Below are 19853 nucleotides of genomic sequence, written 5' to 3'. Positions count from 1 at the left end.
GATCTGACACTGTTTACTCATGGTTAGGATTATCTGGTACAATGTGTCTTGTGTAGGCTGGCTGATCATGCCAAAATTTGATTTTTCACTGTTGCTGCATGGATGCATGGCTATATCTTTAGTTTAACCTCATTTTACACTTGAATATGTTCCTTGAAATGTTTTCTATATAAATTATGCACAGATTCTTCCACTGCATGCAGAGGTCTGAGCCGGATTTTCTATATACTTTGTTCCATTCTCACCCATGTCTTCTTCAAGTGACAGTTTCTATGCATTCTCTAATGAAATAGCTGTGCCTAGGGCCTTAGGCAACTTTGTGTTTTTTCTTATTACATGAAAGGCTGTTTTTCATTGGATTGTTTTCATGCTGTAGAGGCACTGAGAAATGACCATGTGAATTTCCTCAACAGAGAGCATCATGGTCTAATTTAAACACTATTTTCCAGTGTTTTTCCACTGACATTCCACACTAGGCAAAACTTCATTGAATTTAGCAACTTCAACAAACAAAACACAATATAAGAATTATATAAAGCTATTAGAAAACATCCAAAGGAGGGCTACAAAGATAGTGAAGGGTCTAGAGGGGAAGCCATATGCAGAGTGGCTGGGGTCACTTGGCTTGTTCAGCCTGGAGGAGACTGAGGGGACACCTCATCACAGTCTAGAGCTTCTTCATGAGTGGCAGCAGAGACACACACGGGTACTGATTGCTTCCCTATGGTGACCAGTGATAGCACCCGAGGGAACAGCATGAAGCTGTGTCAGGGGATGTTTAGGCTGCATACTGGGAAAAGGTTCTTCCCCGAGAGGGTGGTTTGGCAGTGGAACAGGCTCACCAGGGAAGTGCTCACAGCACCAGCGCTAAAGAGATGTTTGGTCAATGCTCTCGGGCACATGGTGTGATTCTTGGGGCTGTCTTGTGCAGAGTCAGGAGTTGGACTCCATCCTAGTGGGTCCCTTCCAACTCAGGATATTCTATGATTCTATGATTTTGTAACCAGTAGAGTTATAGTACGGTACTAACAGGCATTTTAGATGGATAAGACTCCCTGGCTGCAGAGCTACTAGGGCTTTTTTCCCTTCAATACAGCGAATGGCAGAGAAGAAACTGAGGAGCCTTTGAGTCCTTCGCATTGCCGGGCGGCCCCGCGCCGCTGGAGCACAGCGCGCTCGCCCCGTGCCTGGCCGCTTCTCTTTGCCCGGCAGCCGCGACGCCCCTGCGCTGCTCTGCAGGGGCACATGACCGCAGCCGACCCGCAGCCCGTGCTCCGGGGGCCGTGCCCCGAGCGCCGCCCGCCCGCCCGCCGCACCAGGTAGGGGAACGCGGCGCGGCCGCCGCACGCTCGGAGCCGTCCCGCCCCCGCCCCGGCCCCGGCCCCGGCCCCGGCCCCCGCCCCGGCCCCGCCGCTCACCCGCGCCCGCCGGGGAGGCATGAGCGACGGAGCGGCCGCTCCGCGCCGCGGGTGAGTGCGCGGCCCTGCGCGGGGCGCGGAGCGAGGGAGGGAGGGAGGAAAGGCAGGCGGCAGGCAGGAGACAGGCAGGAGACAGGCAGGAGACAGACAGGAGACAGACAGGCGGGCGGGGACAGCCCCCCAGACCAAAGATGACTTGATGGGAACGCTTCGGCGAGGGGGCTGCGCGGCCGCGGGTGGGGACTGCCCGGCGCCGGCAGGAGTGCGCAGCCAGGTGTGGGGCTCCGAGCTGTTGCCTCTCTCCTGCGTTTTGCACCCACAGAGGGCAACCAGGCAGCGGCTGCCCCTTCCCGAAGGCACTAAGGGTGCCTATCGGTCGCTCTGGGGTTTTAACATCAGAGGTGCGAAGGGTACAGAGAGAAGAAAACGCCCTCTCTCTTTCCGCATGCTAAAACTTTGTTCTGTTGTCCACTTGCGGTACTGCAATGGAGAGTCGTGTGTGCAGAAAGCCCAGGCACCGCACAGCTAAAAAGTTGCGGTACTGAGCTCACGATGCTCCCCACCTCCTGTAGCCATCCATGCCAGTCGCTCATTAAACATCGTTTTGGAAAATGAGGCAAAATGGTTACAAGCAAGCCCTGCGACAGTGCATTTGTTTTGCAACAGTGGCCTGTCGCACTCCCCCCTCAAAGCTGGCCGGCAGGTGCCCGATGTCCATTCGAGCTCGAGCCGGCGGTGCCAGCTCAGGTCGGGCAGTGTGGGAGGTGGCTGCGGAGATGCCGCTGTAAATAGCCACTGCACGCACAGAACTCGTGGGTCACAGCAGTGTCGTGCGGAGTGGCTGGCCGCAAGCCTGCGTCCGGGATGCGTGCTCTGCTCCTTGAAATTATTCTTCGAAAACGAAGAATTTTTAAAATATTGTTTGACTTTTGTACCGAAGCCGTTGTTATGATTTATATTGTTATGCCTTTGAAGCCATAACCATGCCTGAAGCCCTGCTGGCAACGTGATCTGCAAAACCCACCTTGCATCCTATCAGACACAATTTATTGTGTAATCTTGTAGTCCAGACCAGAGAATTTCAAGTGTGGCCACATGTGAAATTAATGTGTGACCATAACAGGAAAGTGTGTTTCTGTTGTATTTTGGATTTATCTAAGGAAATCATGAACAACAGCTACTCCAAGAAAAACTTTTTTGCAGCTTTGATGGCAAATCTTAGCTGCTGAGAGGTCCCATTTTAGTTTCAGACCTGTTACAGCCATCACTCTCTCTCATCTCCAGCCTTTAAATTTAACTGCATGCTGAACAAATAGTGCATGTTCAAGACGGTTTTGATTTCTAAGTTGCTGATTGCCTTTGGATTTAAGTGAAAACCTGAACTCAGGGTTCAAACACAGTATTAAGCTTTTATTAACATTCATGGGGGGTTTCGCTGTAGGGAGGAAAGGTGTGCAGTTTGAAAGAAAAATTTGACTCTGACAGCTGGGCGTTTTGCTTGGTGTTGAAATCACAGAAAAACAGACTGCTTCAAAAAAACATGCATGGATTAAAAATAGATGTTTAGATCATTAATTGTCAATATGGCTGATGGAGTTCTATGTAGCATGATGTTCTAGAAAAGCAAAAATTTAAGTTGATGAGCCAGCTTCTGTGTTTGAAGCTTTTGGCTTGCAAGTAGCATTTTTGCATTTTCAGGGCTGCAGATAAAATTGATGGAATTGACTGGATGTGCTCTCAGCAGGAGAAACAATATGAGATCTGTCCTTCATAAGTGGTAGCCTCCTTCCAGTCAGGCCCACCAGCAGTCCAGTAGAAGGTGTGATCTTCCACATGCATGTGCACACACACTCTCAAGGTGATTTTCCAAGATATTCCATGACTAGTGAGAAGCCAACTGCATGATCTTAATGCAAAATACACCTTTTTCTGCCCACTTTCCAGGATGAAGGTGGGTCATTAATTTGCTGATTTCACTATTCTCTGAGTACAGAAAGAGATGGTCAGGCACACTTGAACAAAAACATCAGGAGTCACCACGCTTCTATAAGCCTTCATTCCCCTCATAGTGCCCTTGGTGGTCGGAAATTTTTCAAAACTCTTGAATATAACACCAGGGCTTGCACCAGGGAAATCCAGGTTGCATCCCAGCTGAGCTGAGGGATAAAAGAGTAGATAAGTGCTGCTTCCCTTGTCTGTGCACCCAGGTTTCTCTTCCATGGACTTCACTATATGTGTCATCCCTATCTTCACCTGGAACATGCCCAGGGTACTGGGAAAATGAGCTTTCCTCATATGGGTATAGCACCTGTGTCTTCCTCAGGTCACTAAGATAAGTTATTAGTGAGGGTGCAGTAAGGGTATCAGAGGCAAGCCTTTAAGTTTCAGTGTTATTCTGGGCATAGGGTTCAAAGGTAAGAACAGCCAAATACCTGTGAGCTTCAGCTTTGAGGGAGGCAATGATTTTGGGTTCATTTTGTACAAAAATGGTAGGTCATTAACTGACTGTTAATATGAGATCTTACAAAAACATCTTTCCATTTGTCTTGAGTTCGACCTAAAACCAGAAGATTTGGGGTATTACTTTATTCTCTTTTGAGGTTCTGGCCTCACTTCTCTAGTAGAAAAAAACCCTCCCAAGTGTCTCAGATCACTTCACAAGCACTTTACAAGAGCCGTTTTTAGGAGAGAATGTAATTCTTGTTCTCATCTGAGAGTCTAGAGAACTGAGATAGAGCTCAAAAGGCCTATCCAAAATACAGAGTAAATTAGCATAGGAAATGAGTCAGGGAAACAACTTATTTGCTCCAGTCACAGCATTAAATTGCTTTTCCCTAACTCACTGGAACTGTTAAGAAATTCATGGGCCATTCCTCTTGCAATGACTTGAAAAGGGCAGACATGCCTTTTATGCTTCTTTCTGATGTAACTGGTATTAAATATGCATTGTAGCTCAGTTACCTTAGATAACTGAGCATAAATTCATCTATCTTCCGCTTGAAATTCTGTTCCCAAATGTAGCAGCTGAATAGTCTTTCTTTTGTTTTCTACTATTTGAATGTGTTGGATGTTTCTTGCTTTTGTTTTTAGAGAAGAATCTTTTTAGCATTCCTTAGAAACTAATTAAAATGCTTCCCTTTTGGCTTTTTCTCCTAATTTATTAATACTACAAATAACTTTTCTTTGGTGACCCACTTTCATAGGTATCTGAACATCTAGCAAAATTGTAACTCATGAGGAAGGCAGTGTAGACTAATAAATAACATCTCCAGACAGGAAGAAAAGCCAAGACACTTCTTTCTTTGCCGTGCAGAGTTTTACACACCACACATACAGAAAATATTGCTCTATTCCCCATCTCAATCCAATGCCTTTAGCCCAAAAGAAAGCACTTTATTGATTACACGATTGATTTAAAGGTCAGAATGTAGGATTGCATCTATTCTCCTGCCTGAATTCAATTTTCACCCAATATCCACAGCGAAGAAACTGCTCTTTGCATAAATATAAATTGAAATATTGGTCTGTGTGAGTGTTCAAGCAAATAAACTTTCTCTTCTAGCTCCCAGGGCAACTCCTCAACACAATGCTGTCATCAAAACCACTAGGCTTTGACTAAGACACTGCTTTTTACTGAATTATCTTACCTGCTTTGTGAAAAATACAGATTTGCATAGAAAAAGAGGATACTCACTGATTTAATGAACATAATGATCAACAGACCACTGGAAGTGGTAGATCTATACAGCTTCTAAATCAGAGGCCAGCTAGCATAGAAGAATACACGTGGTTTAATAATCATTTCAAAATACATAGACGTGGCTTTTTGGGAGCTGAAATTATACGGAGCTACCACAAGGAGTTATTAATTGCCCTGTGTCCTGCAGACATTGCAATGCTGGGCATGTTTTAAGGACAGTCTGCTCTAAGAGTGTAGCCTGTGGTTGTCCCAGCCCAAGGATACTCAGTGTTGCTGCCTTCTCTCTGAAGTCTGCTGAAGAGCAACCCCTAACAGGAGAGCATAAGGTGTATTTGGTGACTTCTGATGAAGATTTGCTTTCCTTTTCAGTAAGTGTGGACGTCTCTGTAAGTGTGAGAGAATTATGGTGGCGTTTAAAGGAGTCTGGACTCAGCCCTTCTGGAAAGCCGTTTCGGCAGAATTTTTGGCCATGCTCATTTTTGTCCTCCTCAGCCTCGGCTCCACGATCAACTGGGGTGGAGCAGAGAAGCCCCTGCCTGTAGACATGGTCCTTATCTCCCTCTGCTTTGGACTCAGCATTGCCACCATGGTGCAGTGCTTTGGGCACATCAGCGGAGGCCACATCAACCCTGCTGTGACCGTGGCAATGGTCTGCACGAGGAAGATCAGCCTGGCCAAGTCCGTCTTCTACATTCTTGCCCAGTGCCTGGGAGCCATCGTGGGCGCAGGCATCCTTTACCTTGTCACACCACCCAGCGTGGTGGGAGGCCTGGGAGTCACTGCGGTAATCACTTCTCCTCTGCCTCTTGAGCTAGGCTAGCTTAGACCCTGAGAAAACAGAATCAGTGCCACACAGAATCAGTGCCACACAGAATTGGGAGAGCTCAGGTACAGATTTTAACAGCTTGCTGGTTTATTTGCAACATCCAGACAGGGCTTAAAGCTCTCCTTAGGATGGGTTTATGCAGTGTAACAGCTCTAGCTGTTCTTTTCGTAGAAGCTCTCTTTCCTAGAACTTCCCCAAATCTGATGACAGCAGGTAGTGTTAATTTACATACAAAATTTAAATAATATATGCATAAAATGCCATTTTTATATGGTCTGGGGAGGGGGAAAATTAATTCCATGCTATTATGATAGGGATTGAAAAAACATCAATTTAAAATGACATACTTTTGAAATAGATTGTGGCTTAGATTTCAGCTTTGTTCAAAACTAATAAGGAATGCCATCAGTTAGCCCTGTTGCAGGACTTATTAAAAATGCACTTGAGCCGCACACTGCTTAATTTTTAATTGAAATTTAAATTAATTAAGTCAGGGCTAATTAATGAATTTATAATTGAATAGTAAATTACAGTGCTCCCAAGGAAAAAAATGGTGAAAGGGAAGTGCAGCATTTGCAAATCCCTGTGTAAAAATAAACTACACTTCTGCAGTCCAACTTTGAAGTTACAGTTGAATATTACTGTTAAGCCTTCTATTCTCAGTCCAGCAGTGATTTTCCATGGTTCTCAAAATAAAAAACCATTTTAAATTAAAAAAAAAAAATAAAGGGAGAAGAGTGAAGGGGGGGGAATCTGTACCTCTAAAAGTTCAGTGCTGACTTTCATTTTGTCGTATTTAAAAATACCATTCATTGAGATACAATTTATGTATGTGATGGCTTTCTGATTTACAAAATCACCTTTTCTTCATTTCTGGTGTTTCTTTCCCTTCTTCCAGGTACACAGAGATCTTTCTGCTGGGCATGGTCTCCTGGTGGAGTTGATAATTACATTCCAGCTGGTTTTTACTATTTTTGCTAGCTGTGATTCAAAACGAAGTGATGTCACTGGTTCAGTAGCTTTAGCAATTGGATTTTCTGTTGCAATTGGACATTTATTTGCTGTAAGTTAATGGTTTCTCTTTAAAAAATAGATCCCTTTGCTCTTTATGACTACTTCAGAAGTAAATGGAAACTTTTGTGACCTTTAGAGCAGTTACAGCTATATAGCTGCTGTATTCTATCTGGATCCATGCCAAAGCCCTTTGGAGTCTCAGGAGTGTCCCCCTGGGTAGGGTGTTGCACCAGAATTTTCTGGCTGTTCATGTGATGACTTTGTTAACACTGTGTTAAGGCTCAGGAGAGTGATGATAGCTGCTGTAAAGAGGAGGAGCCATACAAAACCAGGGTGTCCCATAGAAATCAAATCACTGCCTTCCAGACTTTAATAACAGGCAACATTTTCTCTCTGCTTTAGATCAATTACACCGGTGCCAGTATGAACCCAGCTCGATCATTTGGACCTGCTGTCATTATGGGCAGATGGGAAAACCAATGGGTAACTCTCCTTTCATACTTCCTTCACCATAGCGACAAACAGTGATCAGGACTTCTTATACATCATTCGCTTTCAGTTATCTCTCCTGTCACATCCCATAGTGACCATCCCCGAGGAAGACAGGCACTGACCTGCCCCAAGCTTAGGCATCATCATGCTCCTCACCTAAGACTGCAGTGCAGCATGCAGCATGTTGGAATAGCACCTTACTATTCAGGGGCCATTTGGTGGAGGTAGTAGCTGCAGTAGAAAGGAAATCATACGGAAAGTTCAAAACAAAAACAAAGAAACACAGTGAGACTGAAAGAACTGAACTGCTGGAAAGAAAAATCCTCCAAGGCAGATTGCAAACCCTGCTGGTCATGCTGGTGAGGAGTTATGGAAGTAATTCTGTCAACTTCACGTTTCACCTGGTTCTGCAGCAAACTGGGGCAGATGTATAAAATGAGAACAGGGACCCACTGTGATCTGGCTCCTGGGGGAGGACCTGCCTCGGCAATTGCCTGCAGTGAGAGATGAAGGAGTTGCAGTCTGGAATTTTCAGACCAGGCCAGATGTTACCTGCTTCAGTTAAAAGTGTCAGCTTATCCAGGAGCAGTTGTGCAGGAAACAATGTTATAAACAGGCTATGAATGATGCAGTAAATTTTTATAGCATCCCACAACCCAACTTACAAAAAAACAATTCACATTTTATAAGGGAGAGATGGATCACTGCTCAGCCTCACCTAATTATAGACAGGGAAATAACTTCTAGGGACACTTTCAGTGCTAACTGGAAGAGTTGCGTATTACAGTGCATATAAGGATTTTCTTGATTTTTAAAGTATGAAGCCCACATTGCTCCCACTGCAGCTAATAATAGAAATAGCATTGTCTTCAGGGCCTAAGGCTTCAATTCTGCAAACACGATACCATGTGTAACTTTGTTTCCAAGAGTTATCCTATTGAGGCAGATTTACCCAGTTATCAGTGAAGGCTTGCTCATATGAAAAACTGCTGTAGTTTTTCACAAGATTAATTATCCATACTCTGAGCAAGCCTGTAATTTATAACTAAAGCTATAAACAATAAACAAATGTACCATGGAGAAACTAGCAGGAGAAGCTTAGTTACTGTCCTGGCCATTTGGAAAGACAGGGTTTTCTCCTCCTCCAGAGCAGTGACATTGACATGCCATTGACAGGAGCCTGTGGGCTTTGGCACCTATTAATGTTACTGCAGTGCTGCCTGCCATAATGAAATAGATAGGTACCTACAAAGTTGTGTTATGTCCATTTTATTTGTTTATTCAAATTAGATTATCAGACTGCCTGTTGTGGTTGACTGCCTGTTGTATTCTGTAGGATTCAATGCCAAATTCAAAGTATTTTGGAAACATGAGTCTGAAATACCAAAGCAGAACTGTTTGTGTGTACACTAGGAAGGGTTTTGTTTCCTTGAAAGTTCATTTTCATATTGGTTCAAAATGTAGAAAGAAAATCACTTTTCTAGGTTGGTGTTTCCTTTGTGTGTCTTCTTGCAAACAGTCAGTATTTGTGATCTACAGCTGTCAATGAACGATGAAAAGTTTAGAGGAGGCCTCCTGTAAATAGATAGATCTATAAAACTTGACAAAATCATTTCACTTTGAAGAAGTGGGCCTGCCTGTCAATCTCCTTACTGCTGCTAATTTAAAAGTTTAATGCCTGGGGTTTTTCCCACCTCTTTTTTTGCAGGTGTACTGGGTGGGACCGATAATCGGAGCAGTCCTTGCGGGTGCTCTGTATGAGTACGTCTATTGCCCAGACGTTGAACTCAAGCGCCGCTTCAAAGACGTCTTCGGTAAGGCCACCCAGCCTTCCAAGGGGAAGTACATCGAGGTGGATGACAACAGGAGCCACGTAGAGACCGATGACCTGATCCTGAAGCCTGGCATAGTTCATGTGATTGATATTGACAGGGGCGAGGACAAGAAGGGAAGAGATCCCTCCAGCGAGGTGTTGTCTTCCGTATGACTAGCAAGAAGCACTGAAAGCAGAGAGCAGCCTGCTAGCACGTCCACAGATATCCTTCCACCCATTAAAGAAACAGATCTCCTCTAGACTGAGCATCTTCCACTTCTTGAAAGGTATGGTGTGGGCAGCTGCATGGAGTGGTGTCACCAAACCATATGCCTGCTCAATTGGAAGATTAGGACTTTGGTATAATTAGGATTCCCCATCTATTATTCCAAATTTAGACTTGTTCCTAGTATTTTCCTTTACTTCCTTCTGGAGCAACCGCAAAGTCAAAAAAAGAGATGAAAGCATTCTCCTTTAATAAATCAGTCAATAATGAGATGAAGATAGAGATGTGTAGCATTCAGATTGACAGTTAAGACATATCAGGAAATGCCTATAGACATGAAGACCTACTTATCAGATTGTTCTTCTGACACTTAATTGGCTGTTGTCAGCTCTGATTATAACATCTTACCCACAAAGCGTTCTCTGCGAGGTTCAGAGTCAGCACCAGCACTATTTAAGAGTTTTATCCACAGTCAAGCAAAGGAGTATTGTTTCCACTCATGTACATCACTACTGCCTTGCAAACTACCTCTGAAAAAATGATACTTTAACAGGCTTTTAAAAAATATTCTGTCAACCCATCAAATTTCACTCATGTGATTTGCTGTATAAATACATTACCTTCATCCCCAAGAGTAAATGTGCTGAAATGGAATGTTGAATTGTACAGTAATAAGGCTGCAAAACAGTTGATAGTACTTCATGCTCCCTCTTGTCATTGTCTATCTGGTGAAACATTCTCCTGGGGTTTGACTATTGACCATTTAGTGTTAGCAGACTCTCAAGGTCATGCAAAGAATATAAAGGCTTTCCTGTTACTTAATAACTCAAATAAGAGATATCAGAAGAAAAGAAGGCATATCTGTTTTCAGTGCACTTGTTTGAATACACATTTCTGTGCTAATTTATGTAAACTAAAGGTTTAAATTACTTACCTATTTTCTTACAAGATGGTTTGAGATAGGGTTTTTTTAATTTATTAGTAATGTAGAGGAGTTTCAACTTTTAACTGTATTGAGACACTGATTGAGAAATATTTTTTTATAACAGGTGATAAAAATATGACTGCTTCTGGCTTTTTGTTGTAACTGATGCCTAACTATTTGAACAGCATCCCTGCTTGTTCCAGTGTTCATATAGTCATAAACTACACCTCTGGCAAAGGTTTCTTTATCTGTTGTTAGAAAAAGGTTCAAGTGCTTGCAAGGTGTTTTAGGGGCAAAAGGACATGAAATATGTTTGATAAACAGTCTTTCCCATATAGAAGTATTTTGCAAGACATACCCCAGCAGAACATTTCTGTAAAGCTGTTACTGACTTACTGCTTTTGTTTCTGATCAGTGGCTTTGAGTTTTACAATATGCAGCTGCAGAGCAGTCAGGAGCATGGTATTATTACTGTAATGATGTAGTTTTTATTTTTAAATTGAAAATCTACCCCTGCTTATTTTGCAATGAGAGGAAAAAAAGTATTAGTCCTGACTGTGGGCTGTATTAGCCTCGTCTATTCTTTGACATACTCTACATGCAATCTTTATTACAGGGAATTAGATGTTTCTAATGAGATAATAAACCACTACAACCCTCAAATCTATGCACTATGATCCAATGGCAGTTCCAGTATCCCAGCTTGCAGCACTGTATAATCCCAGCATGTCCTTTTTCAAGTTTCACATTCTTTTTGTCTTAAACCCTGTTCCTGTGGCACAAGTTCCCTGCACTGAGCGTGAGATTCATGACTCCTTCATGCATTGGCAGATGGACCATGATCTCTCCCCTGCTGCACCCGGGCACAGCAGGTAACACACAGGGGCACAGGACAGGGCTTCCTCGTGTCACCCAGGGACAGCCCCACTCCTGACACGAGCCCTCCCACCAGACACTCCCTGTCACGTACCTGTTGCAGCGTTGCAGCAGGAGTCTGGTGAAACAGCTGATATCTGTCCTTGGCTGTGCCTCGACACAGTGGCAGCATCACAGTTCAAGGGCAGGAGCATGGCTGGGGGCCTGCAATAGACAAATCTGCAGATAAGAGCTCCTTCCCACAGCACGGACTAAATCTCCCAAGGAAGGGCAACACAGGCATGGTGTTAGACCTCTGCTCAGATGGATAAATACCATGATAAAGAGATTCAGTGAGAAAGATCAAAACTTGTTGGGAGATTTGTCTAGGCACTTAGTTGGGCTTTACTTTTAATATATAGTTCCAATCCTGTATTTGTTAAATGGACACTTTGGTTAAACCTTTGGCATGGCTTGACAAGGTAAAGAGTAACACACGTAGAATTGGTGGATTTTTAAGCAAAGGCTTGCTTTTTTTGTATTTAAAGACACCCCTTAATTTGTGAATTTTGCATGTTACTGTGTTATTTAAGTAAGAAGCTGTGATTTGTTTTATGCTTAAGGGTCCTTTACACAAATGGCTTGATGTGTGCTTTCCTCACCCAGCCTGATTCTGCTGCTGAGGTGAGCATAAACGTGAGCATAGCACCAGCCACCTCTGTTAGGAGGAGCTTTTTCCTGAAACATTTTGTATTAATGAAGTGTGTCAAACACTCAGAACCAGTCCCAGAACCAGCAGAACTCCTTATTGAGGATAAGATCTGAGACTTCTGAAAAGATCAGGGAAGAAAAGGGAAGCCAAAATAGAGACCACCAGACAATAAAGGTTGATGCCATGCCATTAGACATTAGCCAGAAAGCAGTGTGTGGTAGGTCTGCTCCTGATCCCACAGACTGAGACTCATGGGGGAATTTGTCATCAACTACAGTGGCAATGATCCTGAGCTTTTTTGGGGCCTGATGGCTTCTCTCACAGACTTCACTGTGTTTTTTCTAAAATCAGAGGCTTTCAGCAAGATACTTAATTTTGGAAGAAGATGTATTCAACTTGAGGTTTATGACCCACCCTAAAGTAAATCCTCAAGCGTGGCTGTAATCACAGGCAGTTCTGCCCCACCACAAGAGATCATTCATATAAGGGAACATCAGTCTTCAGCATCTATTAGGACTTGGTTTAGCACAGGGATATGTGCTCCTCTAAGCTGTTTTGCAATGGTGTCATCACTGTACAATAGTCACAATAAAAATAATTTGGTTAAATAATAGACTAGCATGACCTTTCTATGGATTTGAAATACTTTTGCTTTAGTATTTTTTAAGATATGTACTTTGATCCTGTTTGAGTGAGATTTGTGTTCTAAAGCTCTTCAGCTCTATATTGCACCTCATAACATACTTGATGTCCTCTTAAAACTTTTCTTGCTTTTGGTGGGAAATGGTTTTTTGTTGTCACAGGAAGTCTGCCAGGTCTGTCATCATTTTGGGGCCCCAAAAAATTGGATGAGTCTCACTCCTCCATGATGGCACAATTGTTTTCAATGCTGTATTTGCACTTTAACAATCACCTTCATAATATTAAGTCCCTGGGTTTCAGAAAATAAAGCATGGAAGCTAAGGGTGATTCCATTGAAGCACACAGATACCTTTTTTGATTGTGTGTACTCTGTGGAGTTCATCACCCAAATTCTAACTATTCTCAGGAAGAAAAAAAAAAAAAAAAAACCCTACAGCATACAAGTTGTCATCATAACCCTTCTGTTGAAGTGATCCACCTTTCAGTGGAAGTGAAGGAGTGAGATTCATCTCACACAGTGTTTAGGCTTGTCATGTGTATTTGCATATCAGATTTTCAAAATGTGCTCTATTTCTGATTATTAAAAATTGCCATAGTATGTGCTGAGAAATCTAGGTGGCCATCTACCTTTCTAGTACTTGATGTCAGAGCAGTTGCTGCTGTGCTCTGAAACATCTTATCTGATGTCTGTGTAACACCTTCAGGATATTATACACCATCCAATATTTTAATCTAATTAAAATATGTGAGAATTTACATTGTGAGTCTTTCTATTCAAGGTGAGAGGTGAAAACACCATGCACAATTTTTTGTATCTCAATTCAGCCTGTGTGTAACTGAGTTTTTCAAGGACTTTCTAAGTAGACAGTATGCAAATATAGACTGAAGGATTTGCTACCCACTTATATGATCTAAGTCACCCTGTTGCAGTCTGAAATTCAGGACAAATGAGGTAAAACAAACTGTGTACATGGATTTTTCCACAAGACTGCTTATTGTTTAAATGCTTAGTCACCATGATATCAGAACTAATGTAATAGGACTTAAAATTTCCATGTATAATATTTGGAATAATCTACTGAAAAATACACTATAAAATAATAATACATGATTATCTGGTTCCCACATGTATTCTACTGTATCTCACACACTACCGTTGGAAATAAACATGTGTCAAAAAAAAAAAAAAAGAAAAGGCATCTTGTGATTATTGGAAACATTTCATCATCCTAAGCTCGGGACTGAAATAGAGGAAAACCCCTGAATCCAACCCAGAGAACATGTCTAAGAGGAGCCTGGAAGTGTGCACAACAGAGAATGAATTATTTACTGTGGAAAAATATTCATCAGAGAAGAGAGGTGCTTGTGCAAGAGATTTAATATCTTTAAGGAAATGAGCTAAACCAGTTAAAGCAAAAATTATGCTGATATGTTGTTATGGTTTAAGCCCAGCTGGCAATTAAGCACCTCACAGCCACTTGCTCACTTCCTCCACTTCTAGTCCAGTGGAATGGGGAGGAGAATCAAAACTAAAACTTGTAGGTTGAGATAAGAGCAGTTTAATAAAAAAACCCCACAACATCGGTGTGTTATCAACATTATTCTCATACTAAATCCAAAAACCCAGCACACACCAACTATTGAGAAGTACCAACTACTCTATCCCAGCTGAAACCAGGTCATATATGTACATCACTGATTTTGCCAGATGGTTTAAAAACTCATAGGACTAGTGGAGAGCTAAGGTTTTGAAAAGTGATAGAAATTATACTGGCACTTCAGACCTCCCTTTCACTAAAACGCAGCTTGTGAGACCAAGCTCCCACAAGGAACTTCAGCAATGAAAATCAGATCCTGTGGCATTTACATTTCTAGTTGTCTAGCTCTTTGCTTGGAATGCAAAGTTTAGCTCCTATGACATTAATGGAAGTAAATTAGGATCCTGAAAATGACTAATATGAAAGCACATCACCTGGGATAGCGCCTAATCAGTTCGAACAGCTCACACCAGAAATTTACCCCTTGCAGTGCTTCATCTCTTGCCTTCAGCTTCTTCAAGCCCCAGAGGCACCTCACAAGAGGCTTAGGGGAGTGTGTGTCTGTGTGTGTTGCACATAACTTAATACACACGTGATTTGTGCCTTACTGAAACAGGTTCCCACGGGAATTTAGGCAGAACTAGTAAAATTGTTTTGGTGTCACAATCACATCAGGAAGGAGGCACTCTGACATCTTGAAACATGCACAAAACAGCAATATAGGTGTCTGGAGAGTTACAAAGACAAACACATAGTGATGGAGCTGTCTGCAGTGTTAAGATGAAGAGGAGTGCTGGGAAGAACAGAAAAGCTACCATGTGGGCAAGGGAGATCTTGATAGCACACCTCTTACCCAGGGGTTACTGGCACTGTGGTATCAGGGGATTAAAACATGGTCCCCATTGTATGAGAATGTGGATGAGGCTTCTGAATCTCATCTGAGCCATCCAATGGGAGAGGCTGAGCCGTGCTGGGTGAGTGATGTCCTTAGTCTAGGCTTCAGGGGCGGCACTGGCTGCAGCAGCAACAGCTACAAACAGCAAATGTCACCCAGTCGTCTGCTTAAAAAAAGAAAAGAGTAGGTACTTCAAATATCAGCTTCCTTTTAAACTCTCATTTGGCTTTAGACTCCTTTATCTGTGGTAGATTGTAGTGTATTGCAAACGTTATACACTGCTTTATTTATATCAGACTGATAACCATTATCTTGGCTATTAATTTCTTTTGACCTTTCTTGCCTCATTAGGAAAACAATTCTTATAAGTACAAAAACTTGTGGCATAATCCCACTAAAAAAGCTATTATAATGTTCTTTGGAAAGGCAAAAGGAGCTTCTATTATTTGTCTCTCACCTTGCCATGTGGGTTGGGGAGAGGCAAGGGCTTTCTGTAGGTGTGCCTGGCAAAAAGAGTTCCCAGCTGCTATTCTCCACTCATGCGCAGCGATGACCTTCCTGTGAGGTTTCATCCTTATTTCCCTTTTGATGTGAATCTTCATAAAAACCTCTGGAATGCAGAGTATGCCTAGAGTTTATTAATAGACATGTGTCTATTAAAATGTGCACATATGTGCATATGTGTGCACATGCCTGTGTGTGAAAGGTGCAGGGAGGTACAACATGGCACAGCCACAGTGTTTACCTCTTCCCAGCAGTGGACAAGATCAGTGGGCCATTTGAGACTGCTGCATGCCCCGCTGGGATCCTAATGACTTGGTCATTTATTTCCATGTATTTCTGAGTCATATGGCTTTCAGCTTGAAATGGGGTCATGGCCATCTTCTGCCATGGAGCCAATTGGGTTCTGCTGCTCTTCCTCCCAAAGTTCGTTTGCCACAAGCCTTTCTTTCCCCACATTTCAACCATTTAAAAATTTATTACCTTAGACACTTTGGAACTTTATAGCATGGGAAATATTTTACCATTATTCCACTATACCTTAGGGTTAACTCCATTTATTCTGTGGGAATTGTTTCTTTATTTTAGAGCAGCAAATCTCAGGGTATTGGAGAGTCATTCATTTTTCCTCAAAAATTTCCTTTGAGAGTTCCTAGTGATATCTCTGACATTCTGTTCCAGTACTTAATTATTTCCGTTTGCATGCTATCTCAGCGCCTAGCTGCCTTGTGGTCCCATATTCAGACAGGAATGCATGCATATTTTGTTTTGGTTTGCCTTTCCAGCTGAATGAGCTCATCAGAGCTGGAATGAGATGGTTTAGTCTCTAGATCCCCCTTCTGTGAGCTTCTTCAAGCTGCTGCTGCCACTGTGGACTTGCGGCCACTTTTTCTAGTCAGCAGCAGAGTTACCCCAGAGTGGGGGCATTTCATCTGCTTTGACTTGCCAGAGCTGTGCAGTACATAGGCTAAATCCTGCCTTGACTTCCAGAAGAGATGAAGTAGGTTTGCACCAGCCAAACCCAGTCTTAGACAATTGCAGCAGAGCAAACGGTGTCCCAGAAAAGAAGTAATCAGTTTTGAAAAGATGGGATTTGGGCTTGTGGCCAGTCCCTGGGCTCTGATTTGCACGAAAAACATCAATAGGAAAACTGGAACAATGGGTGATTGTCCCTGTAAGTTCTGAACATATGTGCATGAATATCCAGTAAGAAAAAGCCTAATGCTTCATGATTAAAGATGACAGAGCAGGGACAAAATGAACTCTGGAGATCAGGAAGATGTACATAGATGTTGGACTCTGCTGTTGTTTGCCCACAGGTATTGCTCCAGAGAAACAGCTGCACAGCATCTTCTTAGGGCTGAGTCAGACCAGCTGTACAGGGTAGGATGCACACAAACACAAATGTTTCAGACACAAGGCTTTTTTGTTTTTCTCTCTCCTTCCACAGCTGCCCAGCATACTTCAGATTTACTGGAGGCAAACATTGCCAGGGCATGAATGCAGAAGCTTTTCTAGCCTCAAGACTAAGATGTGAGAATAAAGCTTTGTGTCCTCCAACCTTTTAGCTTTGAAAAAGCCCAATAAATGCCATGGAGGAAGCTTTAACAAAAGAAGTCAAAAAGTCCGTCTGGATCCCTGTGCATCCTAGTCATTCCTAGAGCTACCCCTAGAGAAGCAATCCATAGGTTAATTTATCACTGTGTAAATAAAATATCCCCCCAACTTCTTTTACCACTAGCCTTTCTGAGTTAAAATAAATATGCTTTGGTAGAACACAGCTGAAGAGCATCTAAGGTTTATATATAGCAGCTATTGCTATTGTGTCTGAGTGGTGAGGAAAAGGTCAAGGCACAATTATTTTGTTATCCCCCTAGTAAGAAAAATTGTTCTGTGTGTTGGGGGGTTTTGGGAGGAGGGGGCAGTTTGGTTATTTTTCTTCTTACAGTGTTCTGGTTTTTTCGGCTTGTCCACATTTAGCTTTATTTTTTTCTACAAGTTGAATCCTCAAACACTGTATGGAATTAAGTAGAACAATTCATTTTCTTTTTTTTTTTCTTTTCTTTGTCAAAGAGGATGCTTTAACTTTTCTGGCTGTTTGATGTGTTTGCTCTGCAGGATCTGATGGCATCCTCCATTGCATGGTCTCCTTTTCTCTATATTTCCTGCACAGACAACTGTCCCTTCAATGAATTTGGGAGGCTATGGGGACTGCTAAGGTTTTTACAATGAAGCTCCAAGCATCTGAATTTGTGATTCAGATTTTTCATTTTCATTTCAGATTGCATTTTTCTTAACACAGTTAGAAAAATTTCCATGAGCTCTCTTTTATGATGTACCAAAGTGTTTCTTCTGAATCCAGCCTTCTTTAATCAATTTTCTCAACATTTTGCTAATTATTTAGATTTTATCATTAAACTTACATATTTGAGAAAATTGCTTAAATAAAACTTGGTTTTCTTATATTCTTCTCCATTTGTCTCTCCTTTTAAGTGTCTGAGGGGCCAGTAGTTTTTGTGCCAACAACATAAAAAATTGTGTAAAGGGAGAAAATTCACATTCAGGCAGTAATATATGGCAGTGCTGGAGGCTTGGGTGATGGAAGGAGCCTGAGAAGTTGTCATTTTATATCCTTGAAAATACAAACTTTAGTCAATAATGAAACATCTCAGGTTTAAGCATTAACTGGGAAATGTAAAATCCTAACAACATGAGGTGAAAACCAAGACACTAATTTCCAGTTTTGCAGTCAGAGGGTGGGAAATCCCTAAACTTTCCAGTGGCCAGAAGGAAATTCTATAGCTAAAGCAGGTTTCAAATAATGAGTTCTGTAGTTCTAGGAATGGTTAAAACTATTTTTACTATTACATTTATACATGTGTATATATATAATTTAATATTCAAATTTACATGCAGATGTGTGTATATAATGTAAATATTATCTATCTATATATATATATCTGTGTGTATGCACATAAATAACATATATATACATATATAACAAACGGCTAATAAGTCTTTAAGTGCTCTTTAAGTGTTACCCCACAGATTTAATAGTGAACTTTAACAGGAAAGATAACACAGGCACCCTGACTCCCATCTTTCTTTTCTGAACATTGGTATTGTCTCTCTTATGAGTGTTAACATCTCTCCAGCCAACATAAAGTGTTTGTGCTGCAGATAAATCTGGAAAGAGGAAGCCTTGTCTGCTCTCATGGTTGTTACACAGACAGTGTTTTCCTTGAGGTTTGATTTAACATGCAGCTATGAATGCTTTCTCTAAGTAACAAATCATTACACCTGCACTGAGTAAATATAATACAGCTTGCTTTTGCTGAAACATGATGGGTTTTTCTCATCTGCTTTGTACTTTCTTGAATGCAACCCAGGTCAGGAAGTCCTGAAGATCACCCAGCTTGTTTCCAGCCACGACTGTAGGTCTTACCAGATCTTTTCCTACAAAATATTAACAGAACCAATACAGATTTTTCTTTTTCTTTTCTTTTTTTTTTTTACTTTTCTTTTTTTTCTCTCTGTGTGTGGATCCTTAGTCTGCTTGAGCCACCTCTGGTGGTGATAAGACATTGACAAAAATAACCACAGGGATATTTCAAATCACTTTTTTCTTTTCAGACCAAGTTTTACTAGTGAAGTTGATACTTAAGAGGCATCTGTATAACCCAGGTATGGTGATTTCTGTAGGTCAGCTATTTTTCTTCTACAGACCTACATGGGAACCTAAAGGAAGAGCAGTGCCAGAAATAAAATCCTGATTCTATACATTTACACTGTGGCTGTGCCTCTCCCGTCCCTCCTTAATGGTGGTAGCAGGGCTGTAAAAACCTACTTAGTCACAAAGGTGAGCCTTTAGTTGATAAGACAGAGCTCCCTTCCACTGGCTCTCTAGTGCCAGCTCTCCTGCCTGACAAGGCTGCAGGGGGTTATCTGTATTATCGAGCTGCCCTAGACCCACAGATTTGAGTTCGGGGTTGAAAGAGATTGTTAATGAGTGCTTGGGGACACACAGCTACTGTTAAATAGGAGGGAGGTTAGGTTTGTCTTGGTTTGGTTTGTGCTCTCTGTTTGGTGAGAGCAAGGCAACCAGACTTGCAAAAACATTAGGAAAGCTTTACAATAACTGGTGTGTGAAATCTGAAATACTGCCAGTTGTGCTGTAAAATTCAGAATCAAAACATTCTCTTTTTAAATCAGATGAGTTTTAAATTAAAAACATTTTGTTTGCCACTTTTCTTTAATCTCATGTGATGATCTGATACAACTGTGAGAGCTGGGAAC

At 42.0% G+C, this 19853-nt stretch overlaps 1 protein-coding gene across 3 annotated transcripts; it reads left to right on the top strand.

Annotated features, from left to right (window-relative positions):
• Window positions 1–1299: 1299 nt before the first annotated feature.
• On the top strand, window positions 1300–13790 carry AQP4 (aquaporin 4). 3 transcript variants are annotated; one of them, XR_014226777.1, is made up of 6 exons: window positions 1300–1319; window positions 5488–5902; window positions 6843–7007; window positions 7361–7441; window positions 9159–9550; window positions 10539–13790. XR_014226777.1 is itself a non-coding variant. In XM_082289786.1 (5 exons), the coding sequence occupies exons 2-5, from the start codon at window positions 5522–5524 to the stop codon at window positions 9435–9437; spliced, it is 906 nt and encodes a 301-aa protein (XP_082145912.1). In that variant the 5' UTR covers window positions 1300–1319; window positions 5488–5521; the 3' UTR covers window positions 9438–13790. The 3 variants fall into 3 exon arrangements, 2 of the variants coding, with proteins under 2 accessions (XP_082145912.1, XP_082145913.1); XM_082289786.1 differs by having other exon boundaries at window positions 9159–13790; XM_082289787.1 differs by having other exon boundaries at window positions 1308–1469; window positions 9159–13790.
• Window positions 13791–19853: the final 6063 nt, after the last annotated feature.

The sequence above is a fragment of the Coloeus monedula genome, assembly GCF_965178545.1.
Source record: "Coloeus monedula genome assembly, chromosome: 1".
NCBI lineage: Eukaryota > Metazoa > Chordata > Aves > Passeriformes > Corvidae > Coloeus > Coloeus monedula.
The sequence above is the reverse complement of the archived record's forward strand: the minus strand, read 5'-3'. Positions and strand labels throughout refer to the sequence as shown.

Bases quoted from the DNA above. Each gene is read 5' to 3' on its own strand.
- AQP4 (XM_082289787.1), top strand. From the start codon at position 1,438: ATGAGCGACGGAGCGGCCGCTCCGCGCCGCGG. The intron at 1,470-5,487 runs GTGAGTGCGCGG...TTTCCTTTTCAG, and splicing joins GCGGCCGCTCCGCGCCGCGG to TAAGTGTGGACGTCTCTGTA. The intron at 5,903-6,842 runs GTAATCACTTCT...CCCTTCTTCCAG, and splicing joins GAGGCCTGGGAGTCACTGCG to GTACACAGAGATCTTTCTGC.